General features: G+C 45.0%; 2 protein-coding genes across 2 annotated transcripts in view; both read left to right on the forward strand.

Moving 5' to 3' along the window:
- The window catches only part of TARS2 (threonyl-tRNA synthetase 2, mitochondrial), a 29,816-nt gene extending 25,474 nt beyond the window's left edge, over positions 1–4,342 (forward strand). The window contains exon 18 of the mRNA XM_042441216.1: positions 4,208–4,342. The gene's annotated coding sequence lies outside the window, so the exon portion shown is untranslated. The remainder of the gene's footprint in view (positions 1–4,207) is intronic.
- Positions 1,587–15,135, forward strand: ECM1 (extracellular matrix protein 1). Its single transcript, XM_042441224.1, has 7 exons — positions 1,587–4,822; positions 8,766–8,885; positions 9,591–9,940; positions 11,006–11,419; positions 11,979–12,199; positions 12,931–13,018; positions 13,290–15,135. The coding sequence occupies exons 1-7, from the start codon at positions 4,741–4,743 to the stop codon at positions 13,485–13,487; spliced, it is 1,473 nt and encodes a 490-aa protein (XP_042297158.1). The 5' UTR covers positions 1,587–4,740; the 3' UTR covers positions 13,488–15,135.
- Positions 15,136–21,017: the final 5,882 nt, after the last annotated feature.

The raw sequence follows: 21,017 nt of genomic DNA on the forward strand, positions 1-21,017 counted from the left end.
CGGTTGCTAAACTGGCATCACTTTTGTCATTTTGTTGGAAGGTGAGACATCTTTGAAAGGTGATGCTTCAAACCCAAGATGCTTCCTTGTCCCCAAACAATGCGATGACAGTGAGAGTTTGGGGTGTGCTCCCAAAAGTTTGCTCATTTCGTTTTGTGTTTTGTTTTGCATGACGTCCAAGAGACCCCTCGGAGGGACAGGGAGGCCTTTTGTTCCGGATCCGCCCGGCTGTTTGTTTTATCCGAGGAGACCCTACAGCAGCAGCAACAACATTGCCACACACTTTCTTTGGAGAGTGGCTTCTTTCGAAAGGCGACGGTTTCCCCTTGGTTACTGCTCGCTGCTTCCTGTAAACATTCCTTTCCTTTTGGAGAGGTGAAACTTGCTGGAGGTTTTCTACAAGAGGAAGGATCCGATAAACCTCTCTGACTAATATTGAGTAAAACTCAGATTAGCAACGCAAAATAATCTCCCATCATCTAAAAAAGCAACACAAAATCCCGGAAACCAAAGCAGGAAGAGTGTTGGAGAGCATCCTTTGCATGCGTCTGGTGCGACGTTCAACCTCGTCTTCTGACATCTATATGCATCTTGCATCTATATGCAGAAATAATCCAGTTTTAAATGTGATATGTAGCTTTTGTGAGGCATTTAGCCACCTTTATTAGAGAGCTCCAAAATGAGTCCAAAATCCAAAAGGTGAAATCTTCACTTATGGTTTCCATAAGTCCGAAAAGGTTTAAAGTCACGCAACGACAAAAAGGCAACATGGGGGTCCTGTCGAAATTTTGCACTTTTCGCCCTTAAGATGCACAGTTGCGTATATGTTTTAGCAGCAGTTCAATAGACAAAAAGTCACACCTGAACAACTTCAATATTTATTGCTGTCTTTGGGGCTTAGCGCCAGATCCTGTTTGTGTTCTCTCTGTTTCAGACAAGTAGAGTTGTGTGTTTCGGAGTCTTAAACGGCTGTCAAGGCTAATCCCTGTTTGCCCTCCAAATATGTCAGGTTTCTAGCCCTCAAGGATTTGGCCCTCGGTTCAACCCACTTTGGCTGACGCACCTTCCCAGTTAGACAGCTTGGCGCCTCACGTCAAAACATCCCCAGGATGCCCCCTGCGGGATAAAGATGTTATGCACCGTTTTTGATGATGATGGATTTGTTTTGATGCTGGTTAGACAGTGCAGTGTAGTGGTTTGAGGGTTGGAGTGCGACTCTGCAGACCAGGGTTCAAATCCCATCTTGGCCGTAGAGCCCACTGAGTGAATTTGGGCAAGTCACACTTTGTCAGCCTCAGAGGAAGGCAATGGCAAACCTCCTCTGGACAAATCTTGCCACGAAAAGCCCAGGATAGGATCAAATTAGTTGAATACAACTTGAAGGCACACAACAAGAAGATTGGCTTTAGGGTCTCTGTAAGTCAGAAACAATGTGAAGACGCACAACTGCTACTACTACTACTACTACAAGGTTGGCTTAAGGATCTCCATAAGTCGGAATGGCTTGAAGGCACACAAAAGCAAACAACAACAAGAAGAATCATGCAATCATAGAGTTTGAAGAGACCCCAAGGGCCATCCAGTCCATCCCCAATCTGCCATGCAGGAACTCTCAATCAAACTATCCCCATTGACAGATGGCTGTCCAGCCTTTGTTTAAAGACCTCCAAGGAAGGAGATTCCACTACACTCCGAGGCTTTAGGGTCTCCAGAAGTTGGAATTACTAGTAGACACACAGCAACAACAACAACAACGAGGTTGGCTTTAGGATCTCCATAAATTGGAATTACTTGAAGAAACACAACAATGGCCTTAGGGTCTCCACAATTTAGAAATGACTTGAAGACACAGAACAACAACAAACAAGGTTGGCCTTAGGGTCTCCATAAGTTGGAAGCTACTTGAATGCACACAACAACAACAAACACAACCAAGAAGAGCCAAGATGGTATAGTGATTTAGATTAGGAGGCCAGAGTTCGAATCCACACTCAGACATTGAAACCCACTGGGTGATTCTGGGCAAGTCCCACTCTCTCAGCCTCAGAGGATGGCCATGGGAAACCCCTGCCAAGAAAACCCCATGACAGGGTTGCCATAAGTCAGGAGTGACTTGAAAATTGATAACAGCAACGAACTACAACCAAAATCTGTATCACGAGGTGGCCATTTGTCCATCCGTCCGTCCATCCTTCGTCGTGACAACGCTGACCCATTGCACCCAGGTCCATGACTTCTTACCCGCAAAAGCCGCTGCCTGCAAGCATGCTTCCGGCATGCACACAACAGCACACTCCATGATGAAATGGATGGTGGGTTGGGAGATGCTCGGGGTGAACAGGACGCATGCAAGACGGTTGGGGAAGGTTACAACTCTTGCGGGTCGGACGGAAAGGATGACGTTTCCAAAAATATATGTGTGTGTCCAAGATCCGCGACAGTGCAAAATGTCAACTCGGCAGCACAACAAACAATATTGTGGTGTTGATCGCACTGTTCATTAACTGGACTTGTACAAAAGTTAACCAACATGTGTTTGCAGTATGCTCTGTGTTCTAATCATTCTCTTTCTGCAACTTAAGTCACTGGGTCCCAAACTTTGGTCCTCTGGCTGTTTTCAACTCCAGCTCCCCAAAGTCCCAAATATCTGGAGGACCAAAGTGTGTGCATCACTCCCTGAAGCCTGCTTTGCTTTGCTTTGCTTTTGTGGGATTTCCATCCACTGATTTTCACTGGCTTTTGCTTGTTTTTAAAAGCTGTGTTTGAGGACTAATACCTTGCTGACGCTCTGCAAGGGTTTTTTTTAAATGCAAAACAGGGCTTCCGTGAGCGTGTTTTTGCACTTGGGCCAGAGAAGATCTTACAAAAAATATTAGGAATTGCAGCCTCTGGGAATTTCTTTTGACGCTTCAGAATTGCCCTGTAATAGTTTCCAAAGGCGTATCCAGACGCAAATCTGTTGCCGCAAGGAACACCAGAGTCCTGTGTTGCTTTAAAGACTAAATACAGACCACGGCTCCTGCTGTTGAAAGTTATGAAGCCATACTCACAACTATAGAGAGCCAGCATGGTGTCACAGTTTGGGTGTTGGACTACGACTCTGCAGATCAGGGTTCAAATCCCAGTTCAGCCATGGAGCCCACTGAGTTACTTTGGGCAAGAAGCCCCACTCTCTCAGCCTCAGAGGAAGGCAATGGCAAACCTCCTCTGAACAAATCTTGCCAAGAAAACCTCAGGATAGGGTCCCCTTAGGGTCACCATAAGTCGGAAACAATGCAGAGATGCATACCTTTCAACATTGAATTAAAGATCTAACATCTTGTCTGAGATTTAAAGATACCAGCCAGAGTTCTCCTCTTTGTTTGTCTGAGCCGAAATCTGATCACGGCAACAAAGGAGAAGTAATTCTCTACTAGAAAAGTAAGATAACCACAATAATATTTGCTTTCCTTCTTAACATCATTGTTTTCTGGATCTTTCGGTTGTTAGAGGAAGTGAAGTTTACAGCAAAAATAGAATTCAATGTTTCGTTGAATTGCAAAATCTTTGCGTCTCCTTTTCATTCTGCCACCAATGTGAGATTTGTTTTTGGTCGCTTTATTTCGCATTTTTAAAAAACAGGATTGCAGAGAATCGAGCGGTTATCTAAATCTTTTTAACTTTTTCTGTGCGTTTCGAACCAGAATTTGGGAGGGTTCCCTTTTTGTTTTTCGGATGACGACTCCCAGCATCCTCCATCCATCCATTTGTTCAAAAAGCCACTTCTGTTAGCCTTCTTTAAAACATTTGAAACCTTTCAAACCTATCAAATCGTTGTACTTTGGGTTCAAAACATGTTTTTTGGAGCGGCGGGAGCAATTCTGTATACATTGTTTTGCCTTAAAGTCATCTCCGGTTTGTGGCGACTCTTTAATGGGTCTCATAATGCATAAATAGTTCATCATTCATAATAGTTCATAGTTCATGGACTGCCCTAATGGTTGACTTAAGATGCCTTGCTTCTGTTATGGTGGTTTTAAATGATTTTAATTGTATTTTACAATGTTGGTTGTATTGTAATTAGGTGGATTTGTTTCAAGGAAGGGGAGATGATAGGATTTACTTTATTGTGTTCTATGTTTTTATTGATGGAAGCCGCCTCAATCTTATTGAAGAGGTAGAATAGAAATACATTTTATTACTGTTATTATTATTCATGATACCATAGAAAGATGAGCCGTTGCAAGAAAAGAGGAAAAGCAGTTAATATAACCAAATGCAGACCGATTACAAGAATAAATTGTTTGCCTTCCATCCGGTTGGAACAAGATCGAGTTCTTTGCCTGTGATTTCATAAGAAGCGGCATTCTTTACTCGTTTTTTTCCCCATCTGTTTTTCCTTCCATTTGTTCCTGACAGCTCTCTAAACCAATCGCTCTGTGTACTTCTCGAGAAGAGAATAATGACTCTGCGTTTTGTTTCTCCTTCTCCTTCATCTTGTGGTTTTGAGGTGGTGCGGTGTGTGTGTGTCCCTTTTTGCTCATGCTCAAGGTGTGGCGTCCCACGTCAGACGGACCGTGACTCATTTTTAGCCGCCAAAGTCTGAGTGGCAGAGAGCGCCTGAGACCGTCTTATAAAAGAGCTGGAAGCAGACGGCTTCGGCAGACAGAGAGGGAGGCAGACGGAGGACAAAGCCCCTGAGGAAGAAAGGAAAAGTTGTCCCTCGAATCCCAGCCGGCGCAGCAACCTCTCCGTCTCCAAATGGCTCAGAAGATGATGCTCCTGGGTCTCCTCCTGGCTTTGTGGCTAGCCCTGGCCAAGGCGGCCACCCTGGCTCCCAAAGGTAAGTTTTCATCTGTAAACTGTTGGCAGGTTATTGGGATACGGGATTGTGTATTTTAACGCAATCCCGGTTGTGTTGCACAGAGAGGCGGGATAGAAATCAATTGTATTATTAAGTGAATACAATAGAAACATATCCCCCAATTGGTCAGATTTGGCAACAATAATCCTGGTTAATCCTTTGCCATCCCACTTTCCTAGATGCTGTTAAAATGCCCTGGCTTTTCTCTCCTGCTTTCCCCCTTTCTCTTTAGCTGACTTCCATCCAAAACCCTTCGACGGACCTGGTTTGGCAGAGACAGTCCCAATTCATCCTCTGCATTCCCATATTCTCAGGTCCAGATCTCATTATAGAAATGATTCAGTTCGAGATCGCTTCAAATCCCCCGGTTCAGTGCTAGGGAATCCTGGGCATTGTAGTTTGTTGTGGCACCATGTCTCACAATACGACAGTTCCCAGGATTCCCTAGCACTGAGCCAGGGCAGTTAAAACGGTCTCAAACTGGACTATATCTGCAGTGTTTCTTGGGCCTCGGCTGCTTTTAAAATGTCCTGGTTTCTCTCTCTTCCTCCTGCTTCCCTCCTTTTGTTCTCAGCTTACTTCAGTTGCATATCTTCCAGCTATCCTGATTTGGCAGTATCCCCCAGTTTTGCATGGTTAATCCTCTGCCTTCCCACTTTCTCAGCCGCTTCAAAAATGCCCCAATTTCTCTGTTTGCCTCCCGCTTTCCCCCTCTACCTCCAGCTTGATGGGTTCAAGAGATGCACATTTTGCATGCACCAAATCTACTTTTGTGCTCCCCAAATTCCTTCATGGTTTGCCTAACCTTCCTGGACCATCCCTCCATTTGTTAAACAGTTGTTCCAAACAGCACAAGTCTATCTTCAATCCCTCTCCTTGAAATCTAAAATCCTGTTATTTATATATTTATCCTATTTCCTCCAAGCCTCAGCAGCATTGCATTCTACTGGCCAAAGATTAAAAATATGTGGGTTAATAAAATCCTGCCTTGTCAGATGTTTTAGCACCGTTTAGTACAGGACTAAATGGCAACGTCTGCAAACTTTGTTTTTGTCTCTTGGGTTGGTGCATTTGAAAAATGTGCTCGCTCCGAGATCTTGTGACTCGCTTTGTGTGTTTGTGTGTGTGTTTTTGTTTTTGTGCGTGTTTCCATTTTGTTTCATTTCAGCCAAGCGATTTTGCAACATCTTCCAAAGCCCTTGAGCTGCTTCCTTTGCTATGAAAAATGTTTCAAAACAGCCAACATTTCTAATGTAATCGGTTTTAACCTAGAAAGGGTTTTAACATAGTTTCAGGTGGGGCTGGATCAACTTTCGCTCAGAAAGCAAACTCTGGATGAAGAAAGGGATGCAGAACATAAAGCAGCTTTGTTTGGAAATTAAGAGAGAGATCTTAGCTAAAGAGTCTGTTCCCAGATCAAGATGAAACGAAGGGATTCCTCCTTATCACTTACTTTTGGGGACAGGATAAGAAACATTTCAGCCTCCTTGCTTTTAGTCAGAAGGAAAGCAGATTGCAGGGTGAGTCCTGGCACCCACAAGGGCTGCAAAGGAGAAAGCTAAATAAATACATAGATACCCCTGGAAAGTCTTTGGAAATGGTTGGAAGGAATCAGTGAAACCTTGCAAGCTGAGCTGGACCTCTGCCATCCCACTTTTCCCAGTTTTTGAAATGTCCCACTTTCTTTCTCCTCCTCCTCCTCCTTGGTCCACAGCTTCCTTCAATTGCTGAAAGCTGAGCTCCAAGGGCAAAAGGAGTTTGCGCTCCATTAATTCAGCAGAGAAGAACAGAAAAGGGAGAACCTTGCTCAGGCAATGAAGCCTTGCAAAACGAGAGCTGGTTTGCAAAATTGCCTGAAGAGGTGAAGTCGAAGGCTTTCACGGCCGGCATCCATAGCTTTTGGTGGGTTTTTCGGGCTATGTGGCCATGTTCTAGAAGAGTTTATTCCTGACGTTTCACCAGCATCTTCTAGAACATGGCCACATATCCCAGAAACCTACAAAAATCTATGCCTGGAGAGGATTTGCAAAATTACCACGTTTCAGGGCCTTCTAGTTTTTGCAAATTTAGAAGGCCCTGGAATTTAGTAATCCTAACCGGGAAAGCCATGCACCCAAGATTTGCAGGAGGTTTGCTGGCATTCTAGACTCATAGAGCTGGAAGGGATCACGAGGGCCATCCAGACAGTCCCACATTTTTGAGTTTTAAAATATAAAACTGGGGTTATTAAGCCACCCCTTCTGCTGTTTCCTTGCTGCGTAGGGCAAAACCAAGAGTTACGTAACCCCTAAATAAACTGCTTTTTGCAAGGCCACCTCTGTTGACTGTGGGAAGAAAGCGTTCCTGGTTTTGCAAAAGGAGCATGCAGGAATGCATAGCCCAGCCAGAGATTTCACGGTGAGCAGCTCCTCTTGGGTCTCTTTTGTCTCTGTGTCAATATTTACCCATACCCTCCAAGATTTTGCAGATGGAAACCAGGACGCATGTGGCCAAGCAACCTCAGAGTGTGGTCAAAGATTGCAAACATGATGAAAGAGGAGGAAGAAGCAAGCCAGGAGAGGCAGCACCAGTTTGCTTTTGCTTTGCTTAACTGGGAAGGGCATGCTTCTGCCTTTTCCTTGCCTTTCTGCTGAGTTAATGGAGGGCAAACTCCTTTCACATTTCAGTTTGCATCAATTGGCGTAAGCTGAGGACCGAAGTGGAGGAAGAGAGAGAAACCGGGACGTTTTAAACGCAACTGCAAAAAAGTGGGAAGGCAGAAAAAACTAGCTTTTTCCTGACAAACTGGGACAGTTAGTGGATGTAGAGGATGTTTCCATACTTAGGAATAGATAACTGGTACCCAGGAAACTCTCCCAGAAAGGGTCAGAAATGCCAGCCTTAATTGCCATTGCTAATTTGCACCTCCGTGTGATGAAGTATGAAATACTCTCTCGCCCCAATTCCTCCTTGCCAAGGAAGCTGGGCCAGATTTTCCTGTTTGCTGTTCTGTATGCATGCCAGCTGGCTGTGTAACCGAGGGAGGAAATACTTGAAACCGATTAAGAAGCGATTAACTGTAACTCCTGCTTGCAAGGGCGGCTGCAATGGGTTTTAATCCCCCCCCCCTCCATCCCCACAAACTGACATCTTGTCATCTCCAAACAGGGCTTGTTTGGTTTGATTTTTAGCAAATTACTTTGGATACGCTTCGTATCAGCAGAGCTCCAGGATGTGTGCGGCGCAGCCTAGGAAATCTTTTCTTAAACTAATCCGGGACGATCGCAACGCTTGAAAACATGTATGGGAATCGTGCAGCCCTCTGTGGGTTTAGCATTGCAGCTCCCAGAAGCCCCCTAGCCTGGATAGCCAGGGGTCAGGGATAATGGGAGTTGAAGTCCAACAGTGTTACAAGGAAACATGCAATTCCCATCTCTGCTTGAAAACTCTACTAGCCTCAATAGACAGGGTTCAGGGATGATGGGAGTTGAAGTCCAACAACATTTCAAGGAACACACGATTCCCATCCCTGTTTGAAAACCTTACTAGCCTGGAAAGCCTATTGTCCTTGATGGAAGTTGAAGTACAACAACATTTCAAGGAATATGCGACTCCTGTCCCTGTTTGAAAACTATTTAAAATGGTTTTTAATACTAACATCTTTTGGGAACCTCTGATCTATAGTTTGGGGAGGCACTAGAGCTCTCTGGCTAAATGCCCTTCTCTAAACTACATATCCTAGGATTTTATAGGATGGAACCATGGCAGTTAAAGCGAAATCATCACACTATAATTGTATAGTGTGAATGGTCATCTGCAGGTCTGGAATTGGAAAATGAGCCTAGATGCTCCAAAGATGATGTTTCAGATACTGGAAGTTAATGGTATTTCGGAATGACTTGCTGGTATTTCTTGGTTGAATCCTGTTTTTCTGTCCCTTCAGGAGATGAGGCTGAGAAGCCACCTCTTCAACCCTTCGACGACGACGTCCTCCAACAGCAAATCGCTCCGGATGAGATCCCACTGGAGTTTCTCTTCCAGAAAGAAATCGACTTGGGAGAAGGTGAGCACTGAGAGAGACCTGGATTGACTCTGGGACCCTGCTGGAGAAAGTGCCGGAGAATGGCTGAAAAACATGTATTTCAAGCGTGGAGAAATCCTGATAAAAATAATCATGGACTGACAAGAATCTTGACAGTTCAGGACTTGTTTTGTGCAGAACTGGAAACAGTATTTACTGCATGGAAAATAACATTTCAACCCAGGAATATTAATTCCTCTGCAGGAAATGCTATAATGGAGGATATGTTCTGCATCAATTTAGCACACAGTTTATTTGCACAGAAACATCTTCTGCAAATAAAACAACATTTTCTACTCAGGGATTAATATTTCTACATTGAAATGTTATTTTCTATGTAGAAAATGCTGCCTCCTGCATGGAAAATGCTTTTTTCTGTGCAAAAAATCTTAAGTGCAAGTTTTGCACAGGATAAGCCCTGAATTGTAAATAGCGTTGGAAAATGGTGTCGTTTTCAAAGGCTTTCTTGCAAGTGGAAGAAAACTATTGAGATTAATCTATTAATCTGTTAATTCTATTAAAGAGGTCCTACCCAGGAACTATTCTTTCCATGGTATTTCTGCCAATGGTACCAAGTTTTCCATGAAAGAAGTCCTACCCCAGAACAATGCAGACTTTGCTAATGGAGGTTTCCCTGTGTTTTGGTCTTTGTTAATGGAGGTTTCCCTGTGTCTTGTTCTTGCGTAGGTCTTGACCTCCCCGTCCTGATCCATGGGGAGCCCCAGGTCAGTCTGTCGGGCCCGATTGGCCCCAGGGCAAGGCGGCCTAGTGGGTGCTTCAACGGTCTGCTCTGCACCCGGGCAGCCCCCCTCTACAGACTGGACGAATTCCCCCCTGCCCGCCCCACGACCAGAAACATCGGCAACATCTGCAACCAAGGGCGGAAGAAGCTCTCTTACGGGCCGTGGAACTTGCCCCAGACCAGCTACAGCCATCTTTCCCGCCAAGGAGATGCCCTCAACAACCTGGAAGCTGGGGTTTCCGAGTGCTGTCAGCTGGAGGACGATGAGGAGAAACTACCCTGCTGTGCCGCAGTGGTAAGCTGGCTCTACTTATTTGGTGTGGGATCCCTATATAGAGTTTCCAGGTCTCAGAGTCTGTTCTAGAGTCTCCATTTTTCATGCGTCAGGAGATGAGTGCCGGTTCCCTACCTTTACCTCAGCTGCAGGTAAAAGGGCCGGGTTCAAATCCCTAGCTCAGCAAGGAAAGCACCAACTTGCTAAGATTTTGCAAGGCTTAATTGATCGGTAGCTGAAATATGCAAAGTTTTCCCAAGGAGTCAGTATAATGACCAGCTTGATATAATTTCCAACGCAGTTAAGGCGGGATCAAACTGCTTTAGTTGTGCAGTGTGGACTCACTCCAGATATGTACAAATGGGCAGCTACTCCTCCATCACAGTGTCCTGCAAAGGCCCAGCAAAGGAACAGATAATGTGTCCAAAGTACAGGAGGCCTCATTTTATTCAAAGTTGGAGGAAACACAAAAGGAGTTCCACGCCTCTGAGGCCACGGATTGTGGTGGAACCCACCCAACGGGGATTTTGGGAAGCACCAGCGACCTCTCAGAAGTTGACCTGGAGGTGGCATCCCTGTCTTTTAACTCCAGAAGTCTGGGGGCAAAATTATGTGGCGGTTCCGTGGCACATGGAGTCCCACTGCATATGCAATCCACAGCCACTATCGTCAGTTCTGTTGGCTCATCTTCACAACATCTTAAATTTGGTGTCAGATTTAAAAACAACAGCAGCCACAACAATGTTACTATTTGGGAGTGGGCAATTGTGATGGGTCTGGGGGCCGGTTTTGTGCCCCTGGACCCTCCAAGGGGATCAGACATATTGCCCAAAAAATTCTCATTTTGAGAAACAGTCTACTTTTTAAAATATTAAGTGGTGCCAACAAATTAAAAAGGTGAATTGCCACTTCTGGAATATGCCAGGAGAAGCAATTAATCTCCCAATTTTGAGCCAGAAAGTGGACAATCTGGATCCTGGAGGGTACAAAAACAATCCTTGGGAGCCACACACACCTGTGGACCCCCAAGCCGGTCCTTTTCTCCCCTCTGCCATTGATCCTTCATCTTTCCCAACTCCACTTCAGTGGTCAGATGTCTTGGAGAAGTTCTGCGACACTGAATTCTCTATAAAGACGAGGCCGTACCACTGTTGCAAGATGAGGGGTCTCCATCGGGAGCGCTGCTTCGTCAAAGAGGCCACTTTCCTGGATTACGACTTCAAGAACCAGACCTTTCCAGAGGAGGAGCCGTACCAGATTCCCTCCGGCTACAAGGAGGAGAAGAACCTGAAGATCTCCTTCCCTCCCGGACAGCCCACCAAGGAAAACATGAAGAACATTTGCCAGCTGCGCAAATTCCGGAATTCCGTCTTGGCGGCAACCAGCCTCCCACTGTCACATTTTGGATGGTTCGTGCGCCAAGCCAAGGCCCTGAATCGCGTGGAGAAGGAGTTCAAGAAGTGTTGCCGGAAGGAGGATATTGGGTGCGCCCGCAAAGGGGTGAGTTTGGCCCAGCCGGGACTTCTGGAGAGGCGCGGCGCCATGGCTCCTACGCACATGCTTAGGGTTGCCGCTTATGGATTGGCCAAGACCCAAAGATTTCTAGCCTCCAGATAGACCTAGGGGTCTGTTTAAGCATTGAGAAGCAAGTATAGCTGCTCATTGCCTGTCTCACACAAACACCCCTCTATTTTTCTGTGTGGAAATAAAGGCAGAAGTCTTAGCTAATTTCACCAAATCAAGGTGAAATAAGGGGATTATTTGCTGGGTGGTTTTTGCATTATCTTTCATTTTGCATCAGGAATCCACTAATCAGTGATACCTTTACTGGCCAAAATGCACAATATACATGTTGCAAGCTTTCGAAGCTCCATGCAAGTGTGTGTATTGTGCTCTTTGGTTGGCCAATAAAGGTATCACTGTTTGGTGGATTTTTGATGCTATTGGATTTGCTGTATTGGCCAGCATGGCTACACCTGTATGTTTTCTGCACTGCTGTTATTGTGGCCTTATCTGTGGCCATTACCATTATTATTATTATTGGCTTTTCTCTCTCCAGTGGGAAAAAGCCCTCACTCAGTACTGCAGGCAGGAGTTCTCGGTGAAGACCAGGCCCCACATGTGCTGCAAAGAGGGTGAAATGGACGCCCGATTCAACTGCTTTAACAACCTGGCCCCGTACCCGGCCTACGACAAGGAGATCAAGTCGGTCAGCCTGGCGGACATCACTTCGCCCCTCCTGGACTCGCTCTGCGGCCAGTTCACGCTTCTGAGCAAGGGGTAAGTCGCTCCCCTTCTGGGGCTGACCACTGTCACATAATGACAAAACCCAGGAATTGGGGAAAGTTATATTTCCCAGGATAGATGTAGTCATCCGCAGACTTGAAATTCCACTGTGTGGATATGCGTTGTCCTTATAATAATTACCATTATTCCAGTTGGGTGGGACAGGTGAGGAAATGATAGTTCTGCATGGCATTCCTGGTACAGACGGTTGGCTTGAAAGTAGCCACACAACCCACAGACACACACACCCAAAAAGTTGTTGGTCTGAAATACTATTCCATTTAATAAGAAGCTTCAGATTGATTTGGTTATTGGGTCTGTGTCTCCCTCTTGTGGTTCATCCACAAAGATACACTCCTCCCATCCTTTTCCATTCTCTCCTAAATCGCTTGCTCTCTTTCCATCTCCCCATCTTATCAGTTTTGCACAAAATCATGACTGTGTTTGTGATGTAATTCACAATGTTTAATGACCTCACCAGAAGCCATCACTAGGTTTTACGTTTTGGCCTAGACAGCTTTGGGCCTGGAACAATCCTGAACCTTACTTAAAATGTAAATTCATTGCACTATTTTTGCAAAAAGAAAGGGTTCATGATAGGCAACTGCATTATTTTTAATGCATTCCTTCCAAGCTCTGTCCTTCGGTTGGAGTGTCTTTTTGTTTTTCTCTTGCAATGGCAATAGTGTTGATGATGATTATAAATAAGGTTTCTCTTTCTCCAGGAGACAGATCCCTGCTCTCATCCAGAACATCACAGAACCCTGTTGCCAACTGCAAGGCAGCGAGAGAATTGACTGTGCCAAGGAAGAGGTGAGTAACTAATTGGAGCTGGGCTCAACTCCAACTAAGAGGAAAGGGCTGGATGCAAATCTCTAGGATTTTCAAGTTTGCAAGGATCTGTTGATTTCTTGCTGCATGCATCTTGAAAAGACTCTCAAACCCCTTGCAGTCGTTGTGGTGCCAGGGCTCACCCTTCCTTCTGCTCTGCACTCATCTTCTGCCTAGAAGCCAGGAGATTGGATTAAAAGTTCCTTATCCCCTCTTCTACAAAAGCTTACACAGTCTTTGCTTTCTTCCCTAGAAAACCCAGTTTATCGCCAATCTTTGCGGCACTCAGAGAAAGAGCTGGAAAGACCCCGAAAGCTGTTGCGCCAAAGAGGAAAATGAAGTTCGTGAAAGCTGCTTCAACTCCAACTACCTGAGCAATGTGGCTCTGGCCAGCGTTGAACAAGCTACCGCCATGCCGACAGAGCCCGCCGTAACAGTCCAGCCAGAATAATTGCCGCTAAAAAGCTAAAACCCACCTCGTTCTTCCCACCTCCTGGCCTGTCTTTCCATTTCCAGAGAGCTCCCTTTCCCTATATAGGGAATGCGTTAGGTCCCTTCTCGGCCCAAGACCTCCCTGACTTCTAGAAGGGGCATTAAGCTCTCTGCATTGCCACTCAAAGAGGACCTTGAAAAAATAAATCCTTTCATTGCCCTTTATCTTCGTCAATAGTAGCTGCAGATAAGGCATGTCTGAGATTAGCTGTAGAACAGTTAGAATTAGTTAGATCAGTTCGAATCAGAACAGTTTAGATCAGTTAAAATAGTCAGGACATTTGGAATTAGTTAGAACAAGGGTTGTCCAAAACCTGAGACAAGGTTCTAGACCCACCCCATTTGAGGCCACCAGAAGTGAAAGTGCGTCCATTACTGTCACCTTTTGGGTTTTTCTGGGATGGAGGTGTTCTTGGTTGTTTTAGGATCGGGAGATCCTCAAAATAACATTGCACCACCCTGCAAAATTGTTCGGGACGATTTTGTGGGGTTTATTCAACCTCCGGGTGAGGAAAAATGCAGGGCCCAGGGCCATGCCCTACATGCCCCACAAGGCCCAGCCCTGTTCTAACACTTCATTCCTTTCCGCTGTCGGAAAGGAAGCGCTCTGGTTTTGCTTCCACACGGAAATATTTTTAGGATGGATGGAAAGAAGCAAAGGAGGAGGAGATAGTTTTTTTTTCTCTTGCCATTAGATATCTCTCCCAGTTGCAACACTTTTGCAAACTGGGAGGATTCATTGCCTTCCCTCCAAACTGGGATGCCTCCTGATCTCCGCAAGATCTTTAGGAGCATGTGTTCCCTTGTGCTCTGCACCATGCCTTCCAACATTTCACGGATGAAAACAAGGACATGTGCATCCAGTGTGATCCAGGTGGCTAAAGTTGTTAATGAACAAGAATAGAGGAGTGAGGAGAAGGTGCAGCAGTTTGTTTTTGCTTGAGCCTCCTGGGAAGGGAGAGACTCTGATCCTCCCATCTCTGAATGGAAAGGAAACTGCTTTTGCATTTTGAACTCAGTTTGCAGCACATTAAGTAAGCTGAAGATGAAAGGGGAAGAAGTAAGAGGAACTGGGACATTTTATAAGCGGCTGAAAAAGTGGGAAGGCAGAAGATTAGTCCGGAATATCTCCACCAAATTGGGACAGTGTGCTTTATTCTGTATTCCACTGTCCAAAGAGGAGTGTCTCCATTTGGATCTGTGTTGAAGCAAAACACAGAAGGCTGCTCTCCAAATGGGTATCAATGCCTTGCTTTTGAAGGAGCGATCGGAGGAAGAAACCCAAGACCTGAAGGAAAGGAAGAATATTTGTTTCTTCTGAGCATCTTTTCTGCTGAGCTTAGTGGAGATGCCTGCAAACACCTCAAAATGAAAGAAGGGGTGCGGAGGAGGAAGTTATTAACTTGCCCAAATGTTGTACGTGGCGACGCTTGGCAGGAGAAAGCTCTGTTGGGAGGCATTTTGTTCTGCCATTTGTCTTTCTCTTGCATTTTGACCTCCATTGTACATTCCGCATTGATGCTGCGGTTCTCCAAAGTGCGCTTAGTCAAAATCTTTGTCGGAAGCAAAACGCTTTCTAACAATAAACCACTTTTGAGGAAAACTAACCCATCTTGGTCTGGATTCTTTCTTTGGGGGGAAAAACCCATATCACATCCCACACCTTGTTGCATTGATCAGAAAGCAAAGTGCATGCATAAACACATCCGTATTTTAAGTAACACATTTTAACTTTCGACATTGAGGGACAAAGGCAGGAAGAAATTGATTTATATTCATTTACTGTTTTTAAATCCAGAAAGGCTCTCAAAAAAGATGTTGCCTAAAGCCAGGGTTGGTGGTTGGCCACTTGGAAAGGGTTTTGGGGATGTGATGGGTGCAAACTGGGGTTTTTGGAGATATAATAAACTAGCAGGAGATGCAATAAACTAGCCAAAAATATCTTCCTGAAGCTGGGTGATCAACGGTGTTATAATGTTTCATGTGCCATGCCCTTTATCTCTAATTTATATTATACTTAACATTTTCTTTCAAAGAATAATCATCAAAGCTTCTATTCCTAATATGATTATACATTATAAATACCCTTAATCTCTAATTTATATTATACTTGATTTAACATTTCCTTTCAAACGCTAATCGTCAAAGCTTCTATTCCTAGTGTAATGCTATATTATAAATACTCTTTATCTCTAACTTATATTTTGATCCTTTACTCCTCTTTCTTGAGGATTATTGTCACCAAAATTTTCCATGCACCGCTATTATTTACACCATTTCTCTAGCTTTTAAGCTGTTCCTTCTGCCATCTTATTTTTCTATCTTTTTCCAGACTTGGCCATAAATTCTCTTATGGACTTAACAGCAAACCCATGAATTTTGTAGGGTTTTCTTAGGCAAGGGAGCCTCAGAGGTGGCTTTTGCCCGTTCCTTCCTCTGAAATAGAGCCTCCAGTGCCTGGCACTCCCTGGCAGTCTCCCATCCAAGGGCTAACCAGGACTAACCCTTCTTAGCATCTGAGATGAGACATTTTTTGGTGTCTTTATGTACATTGCTCCAATGAATGAATCCATTTAACCGCCAGGGGGCAGTTCATGGTCAGCATTTCGGCCATCATTCGCAAGGCTCTAAACCTAGCCGCTTTTTGGATGTTTTCCTAAATATGACCAAAGTTTTCTTGGCTCTGTCCATCTTTGACAGATCACTCCAGATAGGCAAGGAGCCATTGGGTTTTTCGGCAGTGCTTTGTCCCCTTTTTCCTCCCACATCTCCTGCTCTTGAAAGACTTGAGAATGACAAAAGACATCTGCCTCAGATATTTTATGCTTCCTCTCTCATCCCAAATCCTGAGATTTTTTGGACCAAAACCTGGCATTATGTACCAACCATAGTTGCTCATAGTTTGCCCTTTTAAAGGGGAGATGAGATATCTTCCCTGCAAGAGGGAAATTCAAATCTTATATAAAGTGGCTATTCTTAGATCAAGGTGAAATTAGAGGATTTATTCATTCTCATTTATTAATTGTTAACTGGAGTCAATTGCAACCCATGGTAGCCCTGTGGATGAGGCATCTCCAAAGCTAGGCATGGTTTGGCTCAAGCCATCCAAAATGACAAGGCACTTGTATATATATGTGTGCGTGTGTGCGTGCGTGTGTGTTTCTTCTATGTGGTCTGTGTGAATACACACAAATGGGGTTATCTGCGCCTGCGCAGTCAGCTCCGGAACCTTCTTAGCGCATTTAGAGGCATTATGTCCTCATTGGCCAGTTTCCCGCCTAAACCCTCCATTCCCTTTATCTGCCGAAGCAGCAGCATTTTAAGGAGCCCTTTGGAAATCCATTTTCCTGTCAGACTTTTAAATTTCTATTTGATAGAACCAATCTGCATTTCGGTGGCCATTTTTAAAAACATATTTTAAAAGAAGCGCTGAGATTTCTAAGGGAATCGCATACTTAAATGTGAATTTAAATCCTGTGGTAAAGCTGTTTTAATGGTGGCTGGCCTTGCCTTCGCATTTCGGAAGGCCTTTTATTTTTCTGAGGTAAATTTTTTGAATAAAATGGCTGCTGTCAGTTGGCAGAGTCCCTTTGTTCTCCTGAGGGAAATGTTAAAATGGCGCCCACCTCACTGGCGCACTTGGCAAAGTCTCTTTTTACTCCTGAGGATAATTTTTTAAAATGGCGTCTGCCTCGTTGGCTCACTTTTTACCTTAGTTTACACCTGCCATTTATTATGGACCATTAGGGTCTACCTACAGTCTGTGCAACACACAGTTATATGACAAGTCTGTGACCATGTTTCACCTGCATTGGTGACTGTTTCCACTACGTCTCAGAGCCGCCATATTAGCGGGACTCTTTGTCTCCATGTTTGCATGCCCTTGGGCATGGCCTCACAAATGGCCATTCTGTTTGGGGTCAATGTGCCTTTCTTGTATGGCGTGGCACGCACTCCTCCATTGACCCAAGCTGATCAGTCTAACCCATATTTGTGTGATAAGCAACCTGTCCATTTTATCCCCCCTCGAAATATTCACAAACACTCTCCCAGACATTGCAATGCCTTCCAAAGTTGCCCATGCCATGCCCTGGTAATGCCCACAAGGTGGGCAACTCCACTTCCCTTCTGACCCCATAAAGTCCTATTAGTTTCTTCCAGCTTGGGAATAGGGATGGAAAGAGGAGAGATGGAGGAATTTTATAAGGATGGCTGGGTTTAAAGCAAACGCCAAAGGGCCCTGGCGGCGTACCAAGGCTGGGCAAAGCGGGCAAGAGTCCCATGCAAACAGCCAAGTGACCCTTTGAACAACAGTCCTGTCGAAACATGTCCTCCTCTTTCCAAAAATATCCCACCCTCCCCTTTGCCAGGGAAAGGAAAGCAAGAGGGACTTTGAAAAGCCAGGACTAAGATCACAGGACCCAAACAATGCCCAGGGCATGGCCACGTTTGACCCCTCTCTTCTGGGTGCCAACTTTGGGAGAAATGGGGGCTCATCAGAAAGGGACTGTTTCGGATGACCCTACACAGAATCCCCAGACAGTGCAATGCATTGCAGAATGCATAAATTTTGACAATTGCATCCAAATTTTGCATCTGTCCCCCAAAAAGATAAGCCCTTTTTGCAAACAGTAACAAGAAAATGACTCATATACTGTAAAGTCTGGACTGGGAGACTCAAACCTATTTTTGTGGGATCCCTACCAACCGGCATTTTTTCTTTAATTTAAAATTTCTTATGAAATGCAATTTTGTACAATGTCAGTCATACAATCCTATACACGTTACAAATCGTATATACACCCACCAACATTTACACAGCACCCAGAATCCCCTAAACATCAGCAGACACTATATTCACCCCAAAGTAACTTTCCCAGTCCCACTCTCAAAAAATTTTTTATGCCACTTTATAATGCTAAGCTTTACAGTGTATTAGCCATTCACTTTGGCTTGTTGGGGATTGCAAGGAGGAATGAACCAGCTTGGCCCTTTCTGCCACAGCATCACAACCCTGGCTGGGTTTCATGCAAAACATGCACCTCTTCCAAACATCCTTGCCTTCCTATTCTTTCTCCACCATCTCAAAAAGGCAGAAAGACAAAGAGAGGGTGAACCAACATTTCAGCTCCAAGCCAAGAAGTTGGCAAGGCCGCTGCAAGGTCAGTGGCCACCTGCGCCAGGTGCATCTTCGGGCCTTTCATGGCTTGCCAAGGAGGCTGCGATGTCGAATTTCTCATGCATCATTGTTGGGGGATTTTTGGAAACAAAGGCAGGCCAGGACTAGACATGCCTGTGGTTTTTTTGGGAAGGTCAAACGTCTCCGACAACAGTTGCTGCAGACCAACGTATCTGGCCTGATGTGTGTGTGTTAAAGAAAAAGGTTTGTCCTCCACTCTTTGAGCAACGGAGACATTGAGCCAAAAGTTTCCAAAAGTTTGATCTCAGGGCTTGGCCCTGAATCTCCATTTTTTGTGGGTCATCTCCAGGCAGGAGAGATGGGTCCAAATTCTCCAGTTGTTTGTTTGTGTGTGTAATCCAGCTCAGCCACTAAAGCATCCTCTTGCTACCAAATTTGCAAATATGCTTGTTTTGCTTGCTGTGGCCCCAGGGCTCACTCTCCGCTCTGCTCTGCATCCATTTTGTGGCTAGCAGCAATTCAGCCCCATTAAACCCCCCTTTATCCCATCTTCCTTAGTAAATGAGAAGGAATAATCCCCCCATTTTGCCTTAACCGGGGAACAGCCCTTTAGCTAAGGCTTCAATTTTAATTTCCAAACAGGAAAAGCTCTTATTTGCTTTTTGTTGTTTTGCTCTGGCCGGTTGCTGCGTCCAGTTTCGGTGCCAGGCAGCTGCGGACGTTTCGTCCGACTGGGTTCCAGTTCTCTCTCAGAGGCATGCAAAACGCCCGCTTGGGTCAAGGAGAGGGCTTGGCACATCGTGAGGGTATATTTTTAAAAGCACTTTTAATTGATGTGTCATTTATGACATCCTTGCCAGGTTTGATCCTGGCTGGTTTTTGCAATGGCTTTTGGGCCATTTGAGGGAGCAAAAAACCACCAAGATTTGTATTTAAATATACATTTTAAAGGGATCTGGGGACTTTGGGAGGATTCCGGGCAACCCTTTGAGGACCCAAGGGTCAAATGTGGGCCATCCTTTGCCAGCCTTGCCATTCATCCAATGCACTTAAGTCCAAAGCAAGTCCTTGGGTGCAACTACATTGTAGAAATATTGAGCTTGCATGGCAAACACAACCATTAACATGTAGAGAGATTTTATGGCACCTTTGAGACTAACGGAAAGAAAGAAGTTGGCAGCATCAGCTTTCCTAGACTTAAGCCTACTTCCTCAGATGCACTTAGATCCAGTAATAATAACAGTAATAACAATAATCTGTAGAGAAATCTTGTGCCACCTTTGAGACCAACGGAAAGAAAGAAGTTGGCAGCATGAGCTTTCCTAATCTTAAGTCTGCTTCAGTGGTTCCCAAACTTTGGTCCTCCAGATATTTTGGACTTCAGCTCCCAGAATTCCTGACTCTTGGCCAAAGTGGCTCAAGATTCTGGGAGCTGAAGTCCAAAACACTGGTCTACTTTCAGATGCATTAATGTCAAGGCACCTGAGGAAGGAGCCTTTAGTAGGAAAGCCCCTGCTGCCAACTTCTTTCTTATAATAATAATAATAAAATTTTATTTATATACCGCCCTGTGGCAAACCAATCCGGGCGGTTCTTTCGGTGAGTCTCAAAGCTGCTTCAAGACCTCTCTATGTCGTGATTCCACAGACTATATCTTTGAATGCAACCATTCATAGACCTCTGGCTAAGCTCTCTTCAGAAACGGTGATGTTTACAGGGTATCCCAGTGTCCTCACTGCAAAGGAGGACAGAACGAAGCACCTTCAAGAAAGATGTAGGACGTTGCAAACACAAAAGCTGGAAACCCTGATATATAAATATAAATGCCTGCTTCTTAGTTCTGCTGGAATTGGAGAATGTCTTCCTGGACTAGAAGGGTGAAGTGTAGGAAATGTCCTGGAAAAGGAGGATGCCTGGTCACCTTGCTTTCACAGCTTTTCATCTGCAAAATGTTTTGTTGCTCTCTTCAGGGCTGCTTTGCAAAACAAGGCGACCTGTCAAGCGGAGCAGAATCCGATCCCAGGGCCTAGGTTTCTGATTTTAGCAAAGGCTTTTCTCTCTGTGTTTCCCCCCACCGTGGCTTTGGCTAAACGTTTGCACATGGAGGGAGCTGCCTGGGAGGGAAATGCCGAGGGGCCTGAAAGCTCCCTTTTTTGCTCTTTTCGCTCCTCTTCTGGTGCCAGATCTGGAAGCTGACGGTTTTCGGTGCCAAGGGGTAAAGTTACAAGAAAACAGCCAGGAAGCCAAGGGCTCAAGCTGGGCCAAAATGGGAGCCGAACGTGGCCCACGTGTGAAAAGGCCATGGCACACGCCGGGAGGGCAAATGGTTTGCAGGGCCCTGTGCGGCGC

This window comes from Sceloporus undulatus, chromosome 9 (assembly GCF_019175285.1).
Source record: "Sceloporus undulatus isolate JIND9_A2432 ecotype Alabama chromosome 9, SceUnd_v1.1, whole genome shotgun sequence".
Classification (NCBI taxonomy): domain Eukaryota; kingdom Metazoa; phylum Chordata; class Lepidosauria; order Squamata; family Phrynosomatidae; genus Sceloporus; species Sceloporus undulatus.